At 39.4% G+C, this 18,120-nt stretch overlaps 2 protein-coding genes across 7 annotated transcripts in view; one reads left to right on the top strand and one right to left on the bottom strand.

The window, feature by feature from the left end:
* The first annotated feature begins 1,727 nt into the window (after window positions 1–1,727).
* LOC110380427 (sodium channel protein Nach) lies at window positions 1,728–5,647 on the top strand. Its single transcript, XM_064039646.1, has 5 exons — window positions 1,728–1,888; window positions 2,356–2,488; window positions 2,912–3,048; window positions 3,449–3,639; window positions 5,520–5,647. The coding sequence occupies exons 1-5, from the start codon at window positions 1,734–1,736 to the stop codon at window positions 5,645–5,647; spliced, it is 744 nt and encodes a 247-aa protein (XP_063895716.1). The 5' UTR covers window positions 1,728–1,733.
* A 1,097-nt stretch (window positions 5,648–6,744) lies between these two features.
* Window positions 6,745–18,120, bottom strand: part of LOC110380441 (transcription factor kayak) — a 32,912-nt gene continuing 21,536 nt past the window's right edge. For 2 of the 6 annotated variants that reach the window (XM_021340434.3, XM_021340437.3), the window contains exons 2-5: window positions 9,835–10,018; window positions 9,113–9,668; window positions 8,770–8,902; window positions 6,745–8,533 (exon numbers count right to left, since the gene is read on the bottom strand). In XM_021340434.3, the coding sequence (XP_021196109.2) occupies window positions 8,321–8,533; window positions 8,770–8,902; window positions 9,113–9,668; window positions 9,835–10,018 (1,086 nt within the window). In that variant the 3' untranslated portion in view covers window positions 6,745–8,320. Of the gene's footprint in view, window positions 8,534–8,769; window positions 8,903–9,112; window positions 9,669–9,834; window positions 10,019–11,073; window positions 11,522–18,120 lie in introns of those variants that run through there. The other 4 variants (XM_021340439.3, XM_021340441.3, XM_021340436.3 and 1 more) reach the window with 4 other exon arrangements.

Below are 18,120 nucleotides of genomic sequence, written 5' to 3'. Positions count from 1 at the left end.
GTATTAAAATATTGTTTGGAAATGTCAACAAAACTTTAGAACATTGTTACCTATTACAAAAATATGTAATGAGAATTTCTCAATAAAATCACTTTATACATTTTTCCTATATGCTGATTTTATTTAAACCCATCGGACTACAACAGATGTACCTAGTTTTTAGAATATTCTCAAAGTATTTATTTATTTTTATGAGTTTTAAGTTTTTCCTTTGATATTATGAGTAAAGGCCAGAACTACAAATTTTAAAACGTATTTTACCAATCAAAATGCATTAACTTAACTTTAAATCAGTGACAGCTGCTGATTCCCAGCAGATATACAAATTACAAATTATTTAATTATTCATATTAATTAGCTTTCGTGTCCACAACGTTTTAACATTTCCTATATTTTAATTATTTACTGATAAAACTTAACATTGAAATGCAACCATATAAAAGGGGGAACTTGAAACATTTGAATGTCACAGATTATTAAATATCAATAATGTTGGAGGAATTCTGGCGCGCGTTGCGAGCTTACTGCTTACAGAGCACTGTAGTAGGGCTCAAGTACTTCTACTTATATCCGGATATAATATCAAGGTATTGTCTATGTTCCTCTATATCTAAGGTTGATTATTGCAATCATCAACCTATTAGTTCACCCATTTTGTTTAATGAGTAAGCTCCTACAAGTTATATGACTTCTGAAGCTACTCATAGGTAGGTTGAAGGCCATTAGAAAATTCTTATCTCCGTATATAAATGCACTTAAACCACTGAACTGATTCGATACACAGATAGGAGGCCACTTAATAACCTGGTGCGTTAAGTAGTTCCAACGGGACGGGTGGTACTGTGGCCAATAACTAATATGCTCTTCTGACTTATTTCTTTTTATCGTCTTCGCAGATGCTTTTGGTTGGCCAATTTACTAGTAGCTTTAGGGATGTCGTACACTCTCGCTACCCTGCTATACAAGCGCTTCGAAGAGATGCCGACAAGAGTGACCATTGAGAGCCAGTTTGAACCAGTCGTGAACTTGCCTTACCCCGCCATCACCATTTGTACTCCTAATCAGATGACGCTCACGTCTTTGAAGGATCTCAAAAGGAGTCTTGTGTAAGTGATCTATTTGACAGTTTAGTAGCAAGTTAGTATAGTTTAGTAGTTTCGCCATATAGTACTACCTATAACTCTTAAGACTGAGGCTTTATTGTTTTCTAAGATAATTCGGAAACACGGCGCTAGAGACGCTCAATATTCTTGATTTAAAGCTCAAGCATAAATATTTCTCGAAATTTTATACTTCACTCAATGCCAGTTCTTTATTTAAAAATATATGTTTACAGTGATGGCAACTTAACAATTGACCTGGAGGCCACTATGCCTCTCCTATTAGGATTCCATGAAATTGTGAATAATCCGGACCTTACGGTGCTAAGACATTTAGAGGATCTTTTTGAAGCCAACCGGTATACTGTAAGTATAAAATGATCACAAGTACATAAATACATAAAATAGGTAGTCTAGGTAGTAAGCTGTAAAAGGATTTTTCGTGTCAAAAATTAAGTAACTTAACAAATATGAAAAAAAAAATATAAGAGTACCCACTTTTATTGATACGCCACATTCATTTCTATGCCGTTTGAGAGTTGACTATATGTGGAGGAGACAACTGTTTAAAAAACCTCTAAGTAGGGAACAAAATAAGTAGAAATATCTTCTAATTTATAGATTCCAGAAGTGATGGGAACGTTGCCGCAGAGTTGTGACAGATTCCTAAAGCGTTGTTTTCTGGAAGGAGTGTTGTATGCCAACTGTGCGGACCTGTTCCAACCGATCCTCACCGGTCATGGATACTGCTGCGCCTTCAATAGCTTGTACATGTTTAATGGGAAGAGGTAATTGTATATAATTTACCTAATCTAGGAGCTGTAGAAAATTCTAGAAGATATTAAGACGTACATAAGTACCTATTCCGGTCAGTGGCTCGTCTTAGGGGCGGAGTTATTGTAGTTATTGTAGTCCTTAAAAGTGTGGTTATTGTAGTATTGTATTGTAAGTATCATTATTGAAGATGAGGAGAAATGTATTTGTTCGCATTCGATGCTGGTGCTTTTTAGCCCTGAGACATTGTTTGTCGTACATAAGACGTCTAAAGCAGACAGATCCGTTAATTTGTCCGAATATTTAGTTAGTTATTTACTCAAATAAATAGACAAAAAAAATAAAAATCGGTTCGTAAACCAAGAGGTAAGTACCCTCATCTCTTAAGTCATAATTTTTAACAGTTTTCTTTCAGAACAACCCGCACGTGGTACATGAAAACTACCTACCCAAAATCTAACAGTGGTCCCTCGTATTTCAGAAACATAGCGAAGCATAACTTCGAGAACCGCACGGTGAAACACGCGGGCGTGACGCATGCGTTGGTGGCAGTCACAGACTATGAGGTTGACGACGCTGTGCCTGGCACTCTACTCAACGCTGGAGCTATTCGGGTATTGCACTCATATTTCATATTTAGGGCATATTATGATAGAAATTTACTAACAAAATAAAAAAAATGGTATCAAGGCCACCTGTTGGATATCGACAAAATTAAAAAAAATTGGGGTCCAGGCCGATTGTTGGATGTTGCGGCTGATCCCTGTAAGGAAATTAGCCAACTGCGTAGGATATGATGTCCTCTTTGTCGATGATTGGCCACGGTGGCTGTTCTCATATAGGGAGATTAGCCAGCTGCGCAGGACATGCTCTAGTGCACAAGCATTTGCGCAGACACAGGTGCGCTCTCTATCCCCTCACTCTCATAGCGTGACGGGACACCAATCCGACTCAACCGCAGAGACATGAACGTGCACAAAAAAATCATCAACAAGTGTACCTCTGTGACAAAATGAGTCTTCGGTTCTGATTACCAGGTAATGTACACGGATTGGACGGAGTTCCCGTCAGACGATGAGACGGCCATCGTGGATACGAGAGGGGAGTCGTACCACTTCCTGAGCGCCACCTACACATACTGCTCCGATGAAGTACAGTCTCTACCAGTTTGGAGGTGGGTTTTGAACTTTGTAAAATACTGTTCGTAATAAAAGGGTGTAGGCGGGTATAAATTGGTGGCGTGCTGCCCAAGACCTGGATGGCTCATTGGGGGAGGGCTACTTTCAGCAATTGACGGCAATAGGCTGATATTATGATGATCAGCGTATAAAATATTGACCACAAAGTTAAGAAGTTAAAAAATTTAAAGACTAAAAGTAGCTTTCAATTTGATGTTAAGTTACTGGTGTCTGCAACTTATAGACCAAACAAATAAAGAACCAGACCATAATTCCTTGTAGTTAAATGAGCAAACTCTTGGACTTCTTTAGTTGTTCTCTCTTAAGAAGGAGGTATATAAAATGCGCATTCGCTCGCTTGTTTTTAACGCGACCTAACGTCTTGTAATTTTCCAGTCGCAAATGCTACTTCGAAGACGAGCGGTTCCTACCCTTCTTCAGAAACTACCACAACTCCAACTGTGACCACATGTGCTATGTGGTGGCCGTCAAGCGAGCTTGCGGGTGCTTCCCCGAGTTCCTGCCCAATGTGCGGGCTGACGATGTCTGCAAGATCACCAAGATACCATGCATTATTCAAGTCAAGCGTGAGTTTGTCTTAGATACTTTTAAAGTTACTTAAGTAGGTAAGGCTAGGAGTTTTAAGCACCGTATCCATGGTAAAACTTTTGTTTACAACATTATTCTGGATGAGCAACAAGAAAATTGCTGGAAACAAGTACTTAGCCTTTTATTATCAGCCCAACATCAAACATTTTACTATAAACATATTGCCAGCAACTCAGCAACATGTTGATGCATTGATAAAAAAAACTAAATGCGGTTAAACAAAAGCTAACACATTTAAAATGTATCTTTCTAAGTACAGTTCTAGCCAAACTTTATGGCAGCTCGAAATTGCGCCATTCGCTGCGCAGAAACCATGTCTAGGTATCTGATGGAGGTGGGCGAAGGGTATCTATAGGCCACTTATGCATGCTTGCCTGTGTTCTGTATTTAGTTGCGAGGCGTCATTGAGATTGTCGATAGTATGCAATGGGAAATTAAGAATATAGCAATACTAGCTGGTGCCCGCGACTTCGTCTGCGCAGGTTTAGTATTTCGAACAATATGTTTACAAATTGTAGCCTATGTGTTATTCAGATGTATAAGCTATATTATTGTAAAGTTTCATTAAAATCCATTCAGTAGTTTTTGCGTGAAAGAGTAACAAACATCCATACATCCATACATGCATACATACAAACTTTCACGTTTATAATATTATAGTAGGATTAAGAGTATGTTTCTTGATATTCCTGTGCCCAATCTTTTTGGTTGGTTGACTAATCTTGCTTAACTGATTGATCCGTTTACAATTGACTGTTTCGGTACCAATTAATATTCCGTATCTGGAGCTTGTGATGTGATCATGTGAGATTACATCAGTAATTATTGCGCCTATCAAATGAAATTCGTACAATTGTGGTGCAATATTTACACAATTTTATTTGAGTTTCACATTTGCCCATGAGGTCTTTATCCACCTAAAGATTTGAAAGATTATATCTGTGTTAATAGAAGACCCCGTCTATCTATTGACACAATAGTGGAAATCAATTCGATTGATACATAACATTTTGTGCCATATTTATTTATTTTATTATTATTTATTTTTGTGCCTAGTGGGTAATGGACCAACCTCTCAAGTATGAGGGCGCGGGTTCGATCCCAGGCCAGGCAAGTACCAATGCAACTTTTCTAAGTTTGTATGTACTTTCTAAGTATATCTTAGACACCATTGACTGTGTTTCGGATGGCACGTTAAACTGTAGGTCCCGGCTGTCATTGAACATCCTTGGCAGTCGTTACGGGTAGTCAGAAGCCAGTAAGTCTGACACCAGTCTAACCAAGGGGTATCGGGTTGCCCGGGTAACTGGGTTGAGGAGGTCAGATAGGCAGTCGCTTCTTGTAAAGCACTGGTACTCAGCTACATCCGGTTAGACTGGAAGCCGACCCCAACATGATTGGGAAAAGGCTCGGAGGATGATGATTTTGATCATTATTTTTTCCCATTAGTCTATAGAATATTCTTGCATAATGTTATGAAATATCCAACTATTGCAAAGTCATGATGACAATTGACAATTAGCTATCTACACTCGAAGGTTAATGCACTGGAGAGACCTCACAAATATAATACTTATGTAACAATTTTCCTTGGGGACAATTTACATTTTTAAAGTATTCATTAGGATTAGAATATTCGATTACAGTCTCCAAACCTTAGGTATATGGTCCAGCCAGTTTTACCGTAGAAGGACATGGTTTTGAAGGTCATTCAGGGTGCATTAAAAAGTTTTAAGCTAACTAAACTGTTATTAAGTAATATACTAGTTAGTAATTGTAATGAGAATTAAGCCAGTTAGCAGCTAGCTAGACATACTAACTACTAATGACTACCTTAAATAATTGCCCTTATTTTCAGAGGATATGCAAAGCTGGCTATTTGACGACTATTGCGAGTGTCCTCGTGACTGCGTGTCGCGCAAATATCGAGCTGAGATAACCGTGGGCAACTTCAAAGCATTGAAAGAGGTTCTCAAGAACCCTTAGTATGTACCAACATTTACTTAAATATATTTTACTACATTAGGTAGGTGAGGAGTCTCAAAATCACCCAAATTGCGATGGAAACTAGAGTTTATATTTAGATACCTACTAGCTCTTTGACTGCCTCTGCTCTCTCTGACTGCCTCGTTGGTGCTAGTAGACAAGCGCAACTGCTGTACCTGGGGTCTCGGGTTCGGTAATTACTTCCTATATCCGCATAAAACATTCCTAACCAATAGCAACCGGGAATAGTGCAGCTTCCAAACAGTAAAATAATTTTTCAAATTGTTCCAGCAGTTTCAGAGCCTTTACAATATTAGTAGTATTAGTAAATTCTTTTATAATATTAGTAGAGAGAGATTACTTTTGATATATATTTCTCTCTCATTGTAACTGATGCTTTGTCACAGTGTGGGGTTGAATTTCAACGACAGTACGAGTTCCATGTCATTCTTCTTCACGAACCCGGTGTACGTCAAGCAGAAACAAGAGACAGTCATGTCTATCATCAGTTTAGTATGTAAGTGAAAACTTTGCTTGCTATTGAAAAGCGTACCTACATACATCCAAATTGAGAACCTCCTTTTTGGGAAGTCGGTTACAAATATCGTAATTAATGTTAATGTTAATTTCGGATTAAATTGGACGCCATGAAATTTCAATATTGGATGGGGACATAAGTAGTAGTTCTCGTTTAGTTCAAGACCTATGCATGAGCACAACTTTTGTGGTTTTTAAGACGGCTAACTTTAAGATAATTTTAAAAGTAGTTGGAATAGAGAGAATAAAACGGGCGTAGTCCAGAAAACTGCGTTACTATTATTAGAAATTCACCAAGTCTTCTTGCGTTCACAGCTAACTTGGGTGGCGTGTTTGGCTTACTAATGGGCTGCAGCTGCATCAGCATGTTGGAGCTATTGTTCTTCATCTACATCAGGTTCAAGACCAGCATCAAGGCAAGAGTGCACAGGTGGATGCATGACACTGTCAGTACTAATGGATAGGTAGCACCAGGTAATTTACAAACATAATTTAATTGTATTTTTAGCCATTTGGCTTTTGATCTCAGGTTTTTAGGGCTTGTCAAATAAAAAGCAAGATTCAAGTGTATGTAAACAAATTTATATTTTCAGATTTACATATATATTTTACTACATCTGCTTCATTTATTCCAATAAATTTTATCAAATATATTGCTTTGCTAATTTTCATGAAAAAATACAAAAGTATTCTACAATTGCGTTAAGAAAATCTTCTAGAAAAAATTACATCTCTTATTAATCCTAGATGTTCATATTATGCGTAATAATATTTCGATTGAGTAATAACTTCATAGCAAAAATTGTCGCTTATAAACCATAGGCAAATCTGCACTATTGCACTAGATACAATTCATGCTGGTTCATACAATAAGTCGTAGATTACTAAATAAATACTCTCCGCTCTCGGCGCGTAGACAATAATACTTTAACGGGAATAACTAAACCTAAAGTAACGACATAAACTCAATATTTGGCTTAGATTTTAATTACAACTACGATAAAGCACATGAAGTAATAATTTGGTCTAAGTTATGCATACAAATATATAATTAAATCGTTAAGTGCCCTTACACTAATTATTGCCTTAAACTAATTTATTTTTATTCCAGTGGTATCTACCGATTAGATAAACCTAGGAAACTCATGCCACGGATCCGTAGTATCATAGCATTATGTATTACAATATTATAATAATTGACTTATATATTTTATTTACTGTAACAATTGTATTAACTGTAAATGAGAAAATAGTTAATTTCATGTAGTTAACATTAGATAATGTGAGTATAAAAATGCAGTCTGTGCAGCATGTTGTACGTTCAACGATATACAATATGTGATGGCATGAGTTACAATACATATAGTGTACGGTTCACAATCACTGGACGTATCACAAAAGGCTTAACAATAATTTTACACTACCAGTACCTAATCCAATGGAACGGTAAGACGTTACATCAACATTGAGCTAACTTACAATCAATATATTAATTATTCTTTAAGTAATATTGCTGTTAGTTTATGGTTAACTAAATATTTCGTACTCGTAATTATTGTATTCCTGAGAGTAGACGTAGTAAATGGCACGAGGTTTATTATGACAAGATACTTTGAGGATCGTTCAATAAATACATTTTGTGCCGAAATATTCCAAAGTGAACAGTGTAAAAGAGATCTTTTACATATAACCTTACAATATAAAACGCACCGTCTATTCTAGCCTCGCTAGACATTAAGCACAACACGAAAATAAATCCCTGAAATGCTTCAAATAAAACTCTGTTTTATTTTTTTCGATCACAATTATTATTTCTGCAGAAATACACATCTAGTTATAAAAATATTTTTTTCTTTAGAATGTTATAAAACAGCTCGTAAATTGACTTCAGTAGGGCGGCGAGCCGCGCCGCACTAATTTTAACGATATAAATACAAAGCACAAGTGAGCAAGTATGTTACCTAAAATATAGCTCTCAATAAATAAAGAGAAGAAGAAAGTTTCGATCGCCTCACAGTAGACCGAAGGGAGTACAGAGTAGAAGACGAGAAAGAGTAGGTTCTGTTCCGACGCTCAGGCAGGGAACGTATAAATAGGTGAAGTCGAGTGTTGAGGTGAGTAGGCGGGCGACAGCGGTCAGAGGCTGACGAGGCTGTTGTGCGAGTCGGGCGAGGCGGCGTCGGGCGCGGCGCGCTGCTGCTGCGCGCAGGGGTGCGGGTGCGGGTGCACGGGCGTCAGCCCCGTGCCGCCCTCCATCAGGCTGTCGAAGTTGAACGGGATGCCGTTGCTCGGCGTGCTGATCTCGATGCCCGCTATTTTGTTGTTGCCCAGAGCTTTGCTGTTGTGTAACTGGAAAGAGAATGGAGCTGTTAGTTACGTGTGTAGGTGTTTGGATAGGTCAGGCATGGCTGTAGAATATTATACGGAAGCTTTTAGAACTGATTTAATTTCAAATCAGTTCAGCAGCAAAGCATCGATCTTTTGCAATATATCGATATGGATAGTTAATGACATACAAATTATAGTAAGGATTATGAATTTTACGATTTGGTACTAAAATGTACTAGCTATAAAAGCCAAATTACCTCAGCAGGCGTAAGTCTGAGCGGCACCTGTAAGGAGTTGGGTCTGTTGGGACGGGACAGCACGGGCGGAGTCTCCAGCGACGCCTGCGCCGCGCTCGTCACCACCGCGGGGTTAGCCGCCGACAACATTATTCTAGAAAACGAGATAAAACATGTTAGTTCAATGTCAAAGATATATTTGGAAATTGCAAACAAAAAAACCTAGTCAAGAATTTTTGAAGAATCCAGGTGGTCTTCAAATACTTGAAATATATGAATAACCAGCCTTTTTAATAAATTTGAATGTCAATGAAATCGATTTGAATTTTAAACAATATTTGCTGAATAAAAAAACAGAACTCACTTCTTGTCGTTAGCCGGCGAAGTAAATATATTGTCCAACACCATGACGGGGTCCACTACAGGTTCGACGACTTCGACTTTGACTCTGACGCCGTCCTCGGGGATGTCCGGGTAGGCGGCGTACTCCTGGAAGGGCTTCACGTCAGGCGGACTCGCGGATCGCTTGCCCAGCGGACACGATATAATGTGGCTCTGCAGGATCGCCTCCAACTGCTCCCGATCATGGTTCAATTTGCGAATCTCCTCTTGAAGCGACTGTTTCTTCTCTTCCAATTTCTCGGTTTCCTCCTGCAGTTCGTTTGTGTGATCGAGTCTGCGTTTGCGGCAGCGAGCGGCGGCCATTTTGTTCCTTTCCCTTCTGACCTTCCTGCGTTCTTCTTCTTCGGGGGAGAGGTCAGTGGGGGCCTTGGTAGGTCTCCGGCCGCCCATGTTCCGTCGTTTCGGAGTGGGTAGGCCGGGGCTACTGCTGCTGTCGCCGCTGGCGGAGAGCGGGCCCGGCGACACGTGCAGCGCCGTCGTCGGGCCCGAGTCGCAGTACCCCACCGAATTCAGGATGCCTGGAATTGACGAATAGATTTATGAGTTTGATTCTTAGCAAAAATACTCAGATCTTTTTAGACATATGTTACTGTTACATCCAGATTCTTCACCTTACAAAGTCTTGACTTCTAATCCCATTTTCTGTATGTTGAGTGCTAAAAACAAAATCATCTATCTACTTACTATACATACCGTAGTTGTTGGCGTGCGTGACGGAAGGTGGTACGAAGCCGGCGTGCGTGGTGGGCTCGCTGCGGCAGTTGGTCAGCTCGATGTAGGTCTGCTCGAAGTTGCGCAGCTGGGTGGGCGTGATGGTCGCCGTGGTGCGGGTCGGGACCCCCGATTGGAGGCCCTCTAGGTTTGCCAACTGGAATAGACAAAAGAAATAAATGAGTATTGGATGTAGTTTGCAAATCTTTGAAGTGAATTTCCAAAAAGTCTTCTCTTTTGAAATAGTTTCTTTACGAGAACAGATCAGGATTCTTTACACTATCATAGAGATCCAAAGCAATGATTCTATTCAAACGTGTTAGCTTAACTTATCATCAGATCCGAAATTGTTCGAAAAGTCAAAGTATGTCTGGATTCAAAGTAGGTACGAAAAACTTTTTGTTGTCAGTTTTATTATTGAATAGATAGTTTTGATTAGCATTGGGTAATTGGGCATGTATACTAAAGAAGCGCGAGTGTCAACCAGTTACAACTTGTTTGCCTGAAAGTAGACGAATTAATTAAGTAGGAGGAGCATCGTCATCAGTTTGAGAACCCGACCGATATATTTCATACAAGTTCAACTATATAATTAAATTCACTGATAGTATTTGAAAGTTTGCAATAATTCATTGCAAAAGTGCAATATTTGTTATGCAATATTTATTGTTATGATCTTTCTGTTGCTTCCACATTCCAATCGCAATTTATCAGCAAAATATTTTCACAACACAATATGTATCGTAACAACAACATAACAAAATAACAACTTTATTTACATACATATTAATTTAAACATTCTTCCGTAGTTGTAAATAATTTAGTGCTCTTTAAAATGCCTTTTTTATTTTTATTCCATAGTTTTGTTTATCTGAAGTGTCCGAGTAAGTTTAGTGAAGTGAGTACGCTAATGGGTTGTGCGTTGAAAGCCGACCAATAAATCTGTCACCTAAAAACTGATGCTCTAGTAACAAACGTACTGCTCTCGTTACTTGCGTTGCAAATTACTTGATAACAATTTATTAACATAAATTAATGTTGTTCTAGTTGTACCCATTTGTGTCGCATTGTTAATGAGTTGCTAGCTCAGGGATCCCTTTACTCAATATTTGTGACACCTGTAAATGGCACGAGAGCCAAATGTCTGTTTACACGAAAATATAGAGGAATGTGGAGCACACCGACAGGGGGTAGCGGCGGTGGGCGGTATACCTGCTGGCACCACAGCTCCGTGGCGAGGATGTTGGCGATCTCCAGAGGATCAATGTTCTGCATGTTGCGCTGCTAACTCAACCACGTTTATAATTAGACGCTTACTCTATTGTGTTGCGCTTTTTGCGACGCGACACCTTCGTGCGGTTCGAGTTTGTTAGTCGATTTGTTCGTTATAATCCGCCCTCGCAAAAGTGCAGTAGGTATTAACTACGTGAGGTCGATCCGTCTGTGCACCGGTGAGATTGATATCACGGGACTTTCGTATAGGGGTCGGCGTAAACGCGTGTTTAGGGGCGGATCGTAGGTCGTATGTCGCGAAGTATCGCGTGGAGTATCGTGTGCGCGGGAGTGCGGGTCGTTCGTTCGTTGCGCGCGCGTACGGCGGCCGGCCGCGGCGGATCGCGCGCTACTGAACGCCGCGCCCGCTCACGCTCGCCCGAAATCTTCGCCCACGAGCGACGTCGAATCATTTATTAATAGAATACTCCTCTAACTCCGGAAATATTTCGCATCATTTCGCATCGCACGCGGCGATGGTTACTTATCTGAGGTAACGCTTTATACTCAAAACAAAGCCACTGCACTCTAGCCATCCAAGAGCTTTCAAACAAAGCTTCAGCATTTTCCGCGAGACAATACATTTTCATTTGGCTTCAAAAGTAGGGACCTACATATTTTCAAAGACGGGGTTGCGCTATTTCGAGCTTAATATAGTAGTATCGACTTAATATTGTAGGTTTATGATGAGAGCGGTGACGCCACTGGTGGGCGGGAGGCTTGGTCGGACCTTGTCGCAAGGACGCGGTGGACCCGTGGGCGCGCTCATTACGGCCATAGACGAGCGTCAATACTACCTTAAAAGGAGCGTTGTAAAAGTGCAGAAATAATTTTTGAACATAACGTGTTAATGTTTAACCCAACATAGGCATTTAATGGTTAGTTAAAATTCCGAGCGAGCTTTGTGCAGACTATTAAATCATCGTATAAGAGATATCTGACATAGTCGACCTCGTGCATCAGTGCAAGTGAGGAGACAAAGCAAGCGGCGACTGCTCCGGAAGGCGCTCTGCCCGGTCAATTACTACAATTGCTTAAATGAAATTCGTCTCAAATGCGCGCGCGCATTGTATAGCTTACATGTACGTTAATTGGTCACGGTGCTTTACCTAACAATTAACCAACGCTTTATTATCACATTCTTGCTTGTTAGTCGTGGTCATTTTGTTTTCGGGTGTTTGGATCCCTGTTCGCATTTCTTCAAGCTTCCGTTTCTTGCGAAAAGTAATCGGAGTCTATCGTTTGGTGAACGACAAAGGATTTTGTAAACATGTCACGAATTGTCTTTGTGTTGGAAGTGGAACTTCGGACCTTGCATTTCATATTTCTGTCACAGTTTATAAAGAAATTGTCTCCTTGACCTATAGACTGCGGTGCGTCATTTATGCGTTATTGTGTTATGTCTTTGGTTTTCAGTTTTTCTTGGAAGCCTAGCAGCATTGCCAGTTTGTGGAGCCCTTGCGGGTTCTCGGAGAGCGTAGTACGCGTGTTATCGCTTCTAGCACGCCAATGAGATCACCACTATATCTAGTTGTGACGTATCTACGTACAGCGCTTCTCTGATGTTTTATTCTGTTACACTTTACCATTATTTGAAGCACAGGTTTTTTTCCACATGACAGGATTATTTTATTCATGTGGTTGATCTCAATTAGGGTCTCGTAAATAATGTTATTTTGATTGAAAATAAAGTTTTTAAAGTTCAAGAAGAGCCAACTAAAGGCCATGTAAACAACCCAGCCTATAGATTAAGATTTGCACAATATTTTCACAAGAACGTACATTATGTTGCCATACTTGTTCTTTGGTTGCGAAATGCGGATTTTCTTTTGTCTAACTAGGTGAGGTTTGTAAGTTCAGTTGATAAGGCAAACCGTTATCCGCACGTGTGCCTTCCACATAATGCAATATATCTAATCATGTGTGCAATGTCCACATGCATCGAGTTTCTCGGATAACTGTCCTCACTGACCTAAATTTAATGGAACTTTGGTGCTTTATATTACTATCCATTAGCCATTAATCATCCAGTCACACTTATCTTAAGACTTCTTGAAATGGTACCTTCAGTTTTCCTTCAACAACTGAATTCTATCATTTTCCTTATAGATATGATGGTAAATGATTACATTGATATCTACGACGTATCAGTGTAATCATATGAAAAGGTGTTGTGAGGAAGCGTTCATGTTTTTGTCTATTTTCCTGTAATCGAAGCTGTAATGTCGCATGTTCCCGAAATGATGTCGTCACAGTTTTATTTAGAGCTATCACAAGGCGAGGTTAGCCGCGGTTTTCCGGGAACGTTGCCCGATACTACATCTGCACACTGTTTCGCATTTTATTGTCCAAGTACAAATAAAAACATAATTTTGTAAACTAATCAATGTGTATTGATTGAAAACAGACAGTAATTTCCGTAAAAAAAACTCCGTTTGACTTCTTGTTACATGTTCTGGTTTTTATTTTTTTTTAAATGTCGAATTGCTGCATAGTCTTGGTAAAATGGACCTATGCTTGCTATCCAATAAATATTTAACAATTAATCAACTATCCCAAACAACTACAGCAATATACCATTTATAATAAACAAGCATCAGATACAACCAAACACGAGATCAAAATGTATAAACGTTAATATTGTGTAAACGACTGAATTATTGAATACAAAGTTCAAGATGAAAAACAGATTTTGCATAGCGTTGCCGTTTTAAGCCTCCGAGGTGCAAAAGTACGACGCACTATGTCAATTTATTTGACAACAACAAAGCGAAGGTGTATGACCCCTTAGAATAGTGCGAAATTAGTATTCGGATAACATTCTCGTGTCATACATAAACGGCACCGCGTTTTTATTGGTTCGTATTGTTGTCGATAGCATGAGGGTGGCCTTTTCAGATAGATTTTCTCCATAGATAATATTGTTTGAGATCGTGATTCGTTTGTTGATAAGATGCAGCTTGATAGTAACGCTAAAGTTTTGCAATTTAGGGCTACAATACTTCATTATTTAAAGTATTGATACCACGTATTTTGCCAATCTGGCAGAAGCTTACAAAACAAATAACAAACCACTATAAAAAGATTGAATTGGACCATTAAAAAAAAGAAGGAAGGAATTGCTACAAAATTCGCAAAATTCCTATTGCATTACAGAAGACTTAAATTACCCTAAAAACTTGGCCTATATATGTGCAATACGTGTAAACGCTACAAGGCATGGGATCGGTATGCGCGTCGCGTACATAGAACATGCGCGTGAGCACGTGGCGGCCGCGTGATGCGACAGGTGAAGCACGCCCACCGCGCACAATATTTGGTCACCATTGTAATGGGGTTACAGGCCAGCTGGACACTGCTGATAGTTAAAACATGTCATGCTAGAGATAGTTTTTTACCCCCATTTGCAACAAGGAAGAAAATAAGCGTACTGAAAATATTGCTTCAGCAGTGAGAACAACAAGATCGTTTTGCCAGGGAGAAGAACTGTTACTTCAAAATAATGCAGACAGCACAAGAATATTACCAAGTCGGCACTGCCGTTACCATTAACATGAAAGAAACAGCTAAAAGGGGTAGAATGTTCGAAGTAAACAACTGTCAGGCTGCAGAAAGCTGTCTACCGGCGGTCGTAATCGGCAGCTCCAGCGCACAAAACTACGCATTGTAAAATTCCTAGCACGCCTTACCAAACCTTGAGTTGTTCAAAAACTGACCTCAATTCCATGGAGATACGGAACTTATTGACATCGCTAACCACGGGCGCCATAAAGCACTCCCAGGCTGTTACCCCATCAACTTTAAGTGCCCAGCTATCCGTCAAGAAGTGTTTCTATAGCCGTCTCTTCGTATCTAGTCGGTTGTCTGGGAGCTCATTAACGGAACGCTAATTGCTCATACTAATAGCGACGCTCCGGCGAGTTAGAAAATTCCTTGAACTGATTCTAAATAAAATAAAGAAGTGCTTGTGTTGCATTACTTTATGTGATGAGGATAATTTGGAGCGTATAATTAAATTTAATGCATGTGACTACAGGCAATTTATTTTATGCACTTTAAGTATAAGTGTTGTTCCAGTATAAAATATGAGATTGAATTTATAATACCTTAAAATCTGTGCCAGAGCCAGCAAAAAATCAAATATCCTTGATGAATTGTTCGTCCGGAAAGGAAAGGTGCGCGTCAAGGCTCCGTTAGATAATGATTTAAGTTTTCAGAACGCTGTTTATAAACCTAAAACAAGCAGACTCTAAACTGATACGTTACGTCGACTCAATAAAGACAGTGACGGTCATACCGGTCAATAAAATGAAGTGATCACACATTGGATTGATACCAATAATAGACATTTAACATGTAAGTTACAGCGTATAATAAAACTTTAAACTGTAAAAATAATAAGAGCAACACATGCAACCGATGTGTGGCGCCGCCGACGGCCTGACGCGACATTGACCGCCACCGAGCGAATAATAAAATAAATCGACGCCCTGGCACCGCGCCAGCGTCCCTTCACTTTACCTTTATTGTACGAAACTAACGCTCGAGCGCACACCATCGCTGCACTCGCATAAACATGGAAAGTGAAGTCGAACCTGAGCAGCAATGAATGTCATCCCTACCTAGGCAGCAGTGGAAAATTAGCGCTTGCCAGGACGACGCGATCGATGCACTGTCGCTTTCCATATGCACCCTTCGCACACAGGGACTTTTAAAGGACAAAGGGTTACAAATAATGTTATTGAAAAGTTCTTTGTAATGTTTTTATACCGTAATTCCAAAGGGCGGAGTTGTAACTATAAAGAAAATTAGTCTTTGTTGGCACAAAGGAGGTGGTCATTACTGCGCCTGGCCAACCGGAGTCGACCTTCGTTTTCACGAAAACTGCTCCATTCTGTATTTCTCGGAAAACCCGTGTGAGTCACCGCCACTCGCTCTCTATCGCGGGTCACTACGATCGCGTATTTACATTCGTCGTCGTCGGCTCAATTCAAAAACTCGATTACGTTGAATGATTCATTCTGAACTATGAATCATCACGCGACATTGGTGAAAATTAAAAAATATGAGGTTTCAAAACACGGATTCAAAGAATTGCGTAATGAATATTACGTTTAAAATGATAGACAATTATCGACTGAAATTCTAGAAAACAACGAAGTAACAAAACGATAAACAACTCTGAAAACTTGAGGAATATAATTGATTTAAAAGTAATTTTCTTTTATTTGTGTACATTGTGTGTAATGAGGAGATTATGATGCGCCTTATACTATTAAAGATAAGGTTATCTAAAGCGCTACGTATGGCGCCGAACCAAGGACCGGATATCGTCCGGAAATGGCAAACATTCCGCGCGGCGCCGACGACGGCTAACCGCACACTTGTCGAAAAAACCTCGCGTTTTTTACAGACATTGTGCTACATACAAATATTGTTCTCAGCACTAAACCACTTCTCGATTTTAGGTCATCTTTTGTTTCGTAGATTTTCGCAAAATTTTGGACAAAAACCAGATAATTAAGATTGAATAATGCAGAAGGGCATAACGGGTTATCTGCAGTGAGAACTGTTTTAAATCGGTATTTATTGTTCTGCGCCGATAAGGAACTAGCAGCTGCACGAATGCGGTAGAACAAAGAGGTATAATCCTAACGCGTTAAATGGCAATGCAAATTATATCGCCGAGCTAATGGTTATTGTGACTCTTCGCGTGGTCAGATTACGTACACTTATGTGCATTATCTCGAATTAATTAGCTGGAAGGAGTGACGCAATTACGAAATAAACGTGATGTAAACGCTAAAATACTGTACCAAGCGTAATTTTGACTGAAGCGATACGATTACAACAAAAATACTAATACATAGGTACAATTTAGTCAGACAAAGTCCACACTTTATACCTTAATATTTTGGTCGTTTAGATAAAGTTTGATACGTTAATCGCTTTGGCGTGTAATTTACATTTTATATGGATGTTATCGTAGTAAATCTAAATGATTGGTGGAATATTCTCAGCAGTCGTTTCCTAATAACTTAGTTTTTACAAACAAGGGACTTATCTTGTACTATAAAAGATTGTATGTCCATTGAGCGGTGGTGAATTAAATTAACATCACGTATTATTAGTCGAGATCCTCGGTAACCCGTCGCCGCGTCGCGACTGCCGACTTCAGACCGACGCCTACGCAAATGTATTCCTTGTTTTATTCATTTTTTAATTGCGTCGCCTACATCGTCAGTGAAGAAATGGTCTTTGTAAGTAATTCTCAAAGAGTTCATTTAAAGTTCAGAATCTGTAAAAGTTGACATATGCTGTTGACTTCAGCAAAAATTCAGCTTAAACATTCCAATTCGAAACTTGGAAATAACACGATAGTAGGTACAAAACTGAGAATTAAAGATTCGGAGCGCGATTATAAAGCAACGCCTTATGTGGGTATGGCATTTTAAATAAAATGCATACTAAAGGTTAGGTGAAGCTGATAAAGAGTAAATTCAATGAAGGCAGGCATAAATTTTCAACCAGTAACCTGACTGTCGGTCAGTTGAACATGAACTCCAGCAAAAGTTAAGAGCAAAGTTTACGTCACTCATACAATTTAACGACATAGTGAACAATTTTGGAATCGCAACGCAAAGGTATGACCTGTAATTCACTTTGTCGGTGCAAGTTTGAAGTAACGTTGTAAAACATAACGAAACAGTTATAGAAGGCGACGTACAGACGGATAGTCAGACAAAGCCATTGTCTCGATGCTCGCTGTGTTTGGCGGCACTTATGCTAATTTCTTTTGAGGTACACTCGAGCCTTCATTGCGGACTGACAAAGTGGTTTATTACCTGCGATGTTTTAACTAAAAAGATCGTTAGATTTGATATCTAGAAATGACATAGGAGGCTATTTGGAGAGACAGGAATGCCTTAGAAAGGAACATATCTTCTAAGTACTTCACACACAAAACGTGCAATAAAAACTGATAAA

Source organism: Helicoverpa armigera, chromosome 20, assembly GCF_030705265.1.
Source record: "Helicoverpa armigera isolate CAAS_96S chromosome 20, ASM3070526v1, whole genome shotgun sequence".
In the NCBI taxonomy this organism is placed as follows: domain Eukaryota; kingdom Metazoa; phylum Arthropoda; class Insecta; order Lepidoptera; family Noctuidae; genus Helicoverpa; species Helicoverpa armigera.
Note: the sequence above shows the minus strand (reverse complement) of the source record. Positions and strands in the feature narration are given on the sequence as shown.

Bases quoted from the DNA above. Each gene is read 5' to 3' on its own strand.
- LOC110380427 (XM_064039646.1), top strand. From the start codon at position 1,734: ATGGGAACGTTGCCGCAGAGTTGTGACAGATTCCTAAAGCGTTGTTTT. The intron at 3,049-3,448 runs GTGGGTTTTGAA...GTAATTTTCCAG, and splicing joins CAGTCTCTACCAGTTTGGAG to TCGCAAATGCTACTTCGAAG. The intron at 3,640-5,519 runs GTGAGTTTGTCT...CCTTATTTTCAG, and splicing joins ATGCATTATTCAAGTCAAGC to AGGATATGCAAAGCTGGCTA.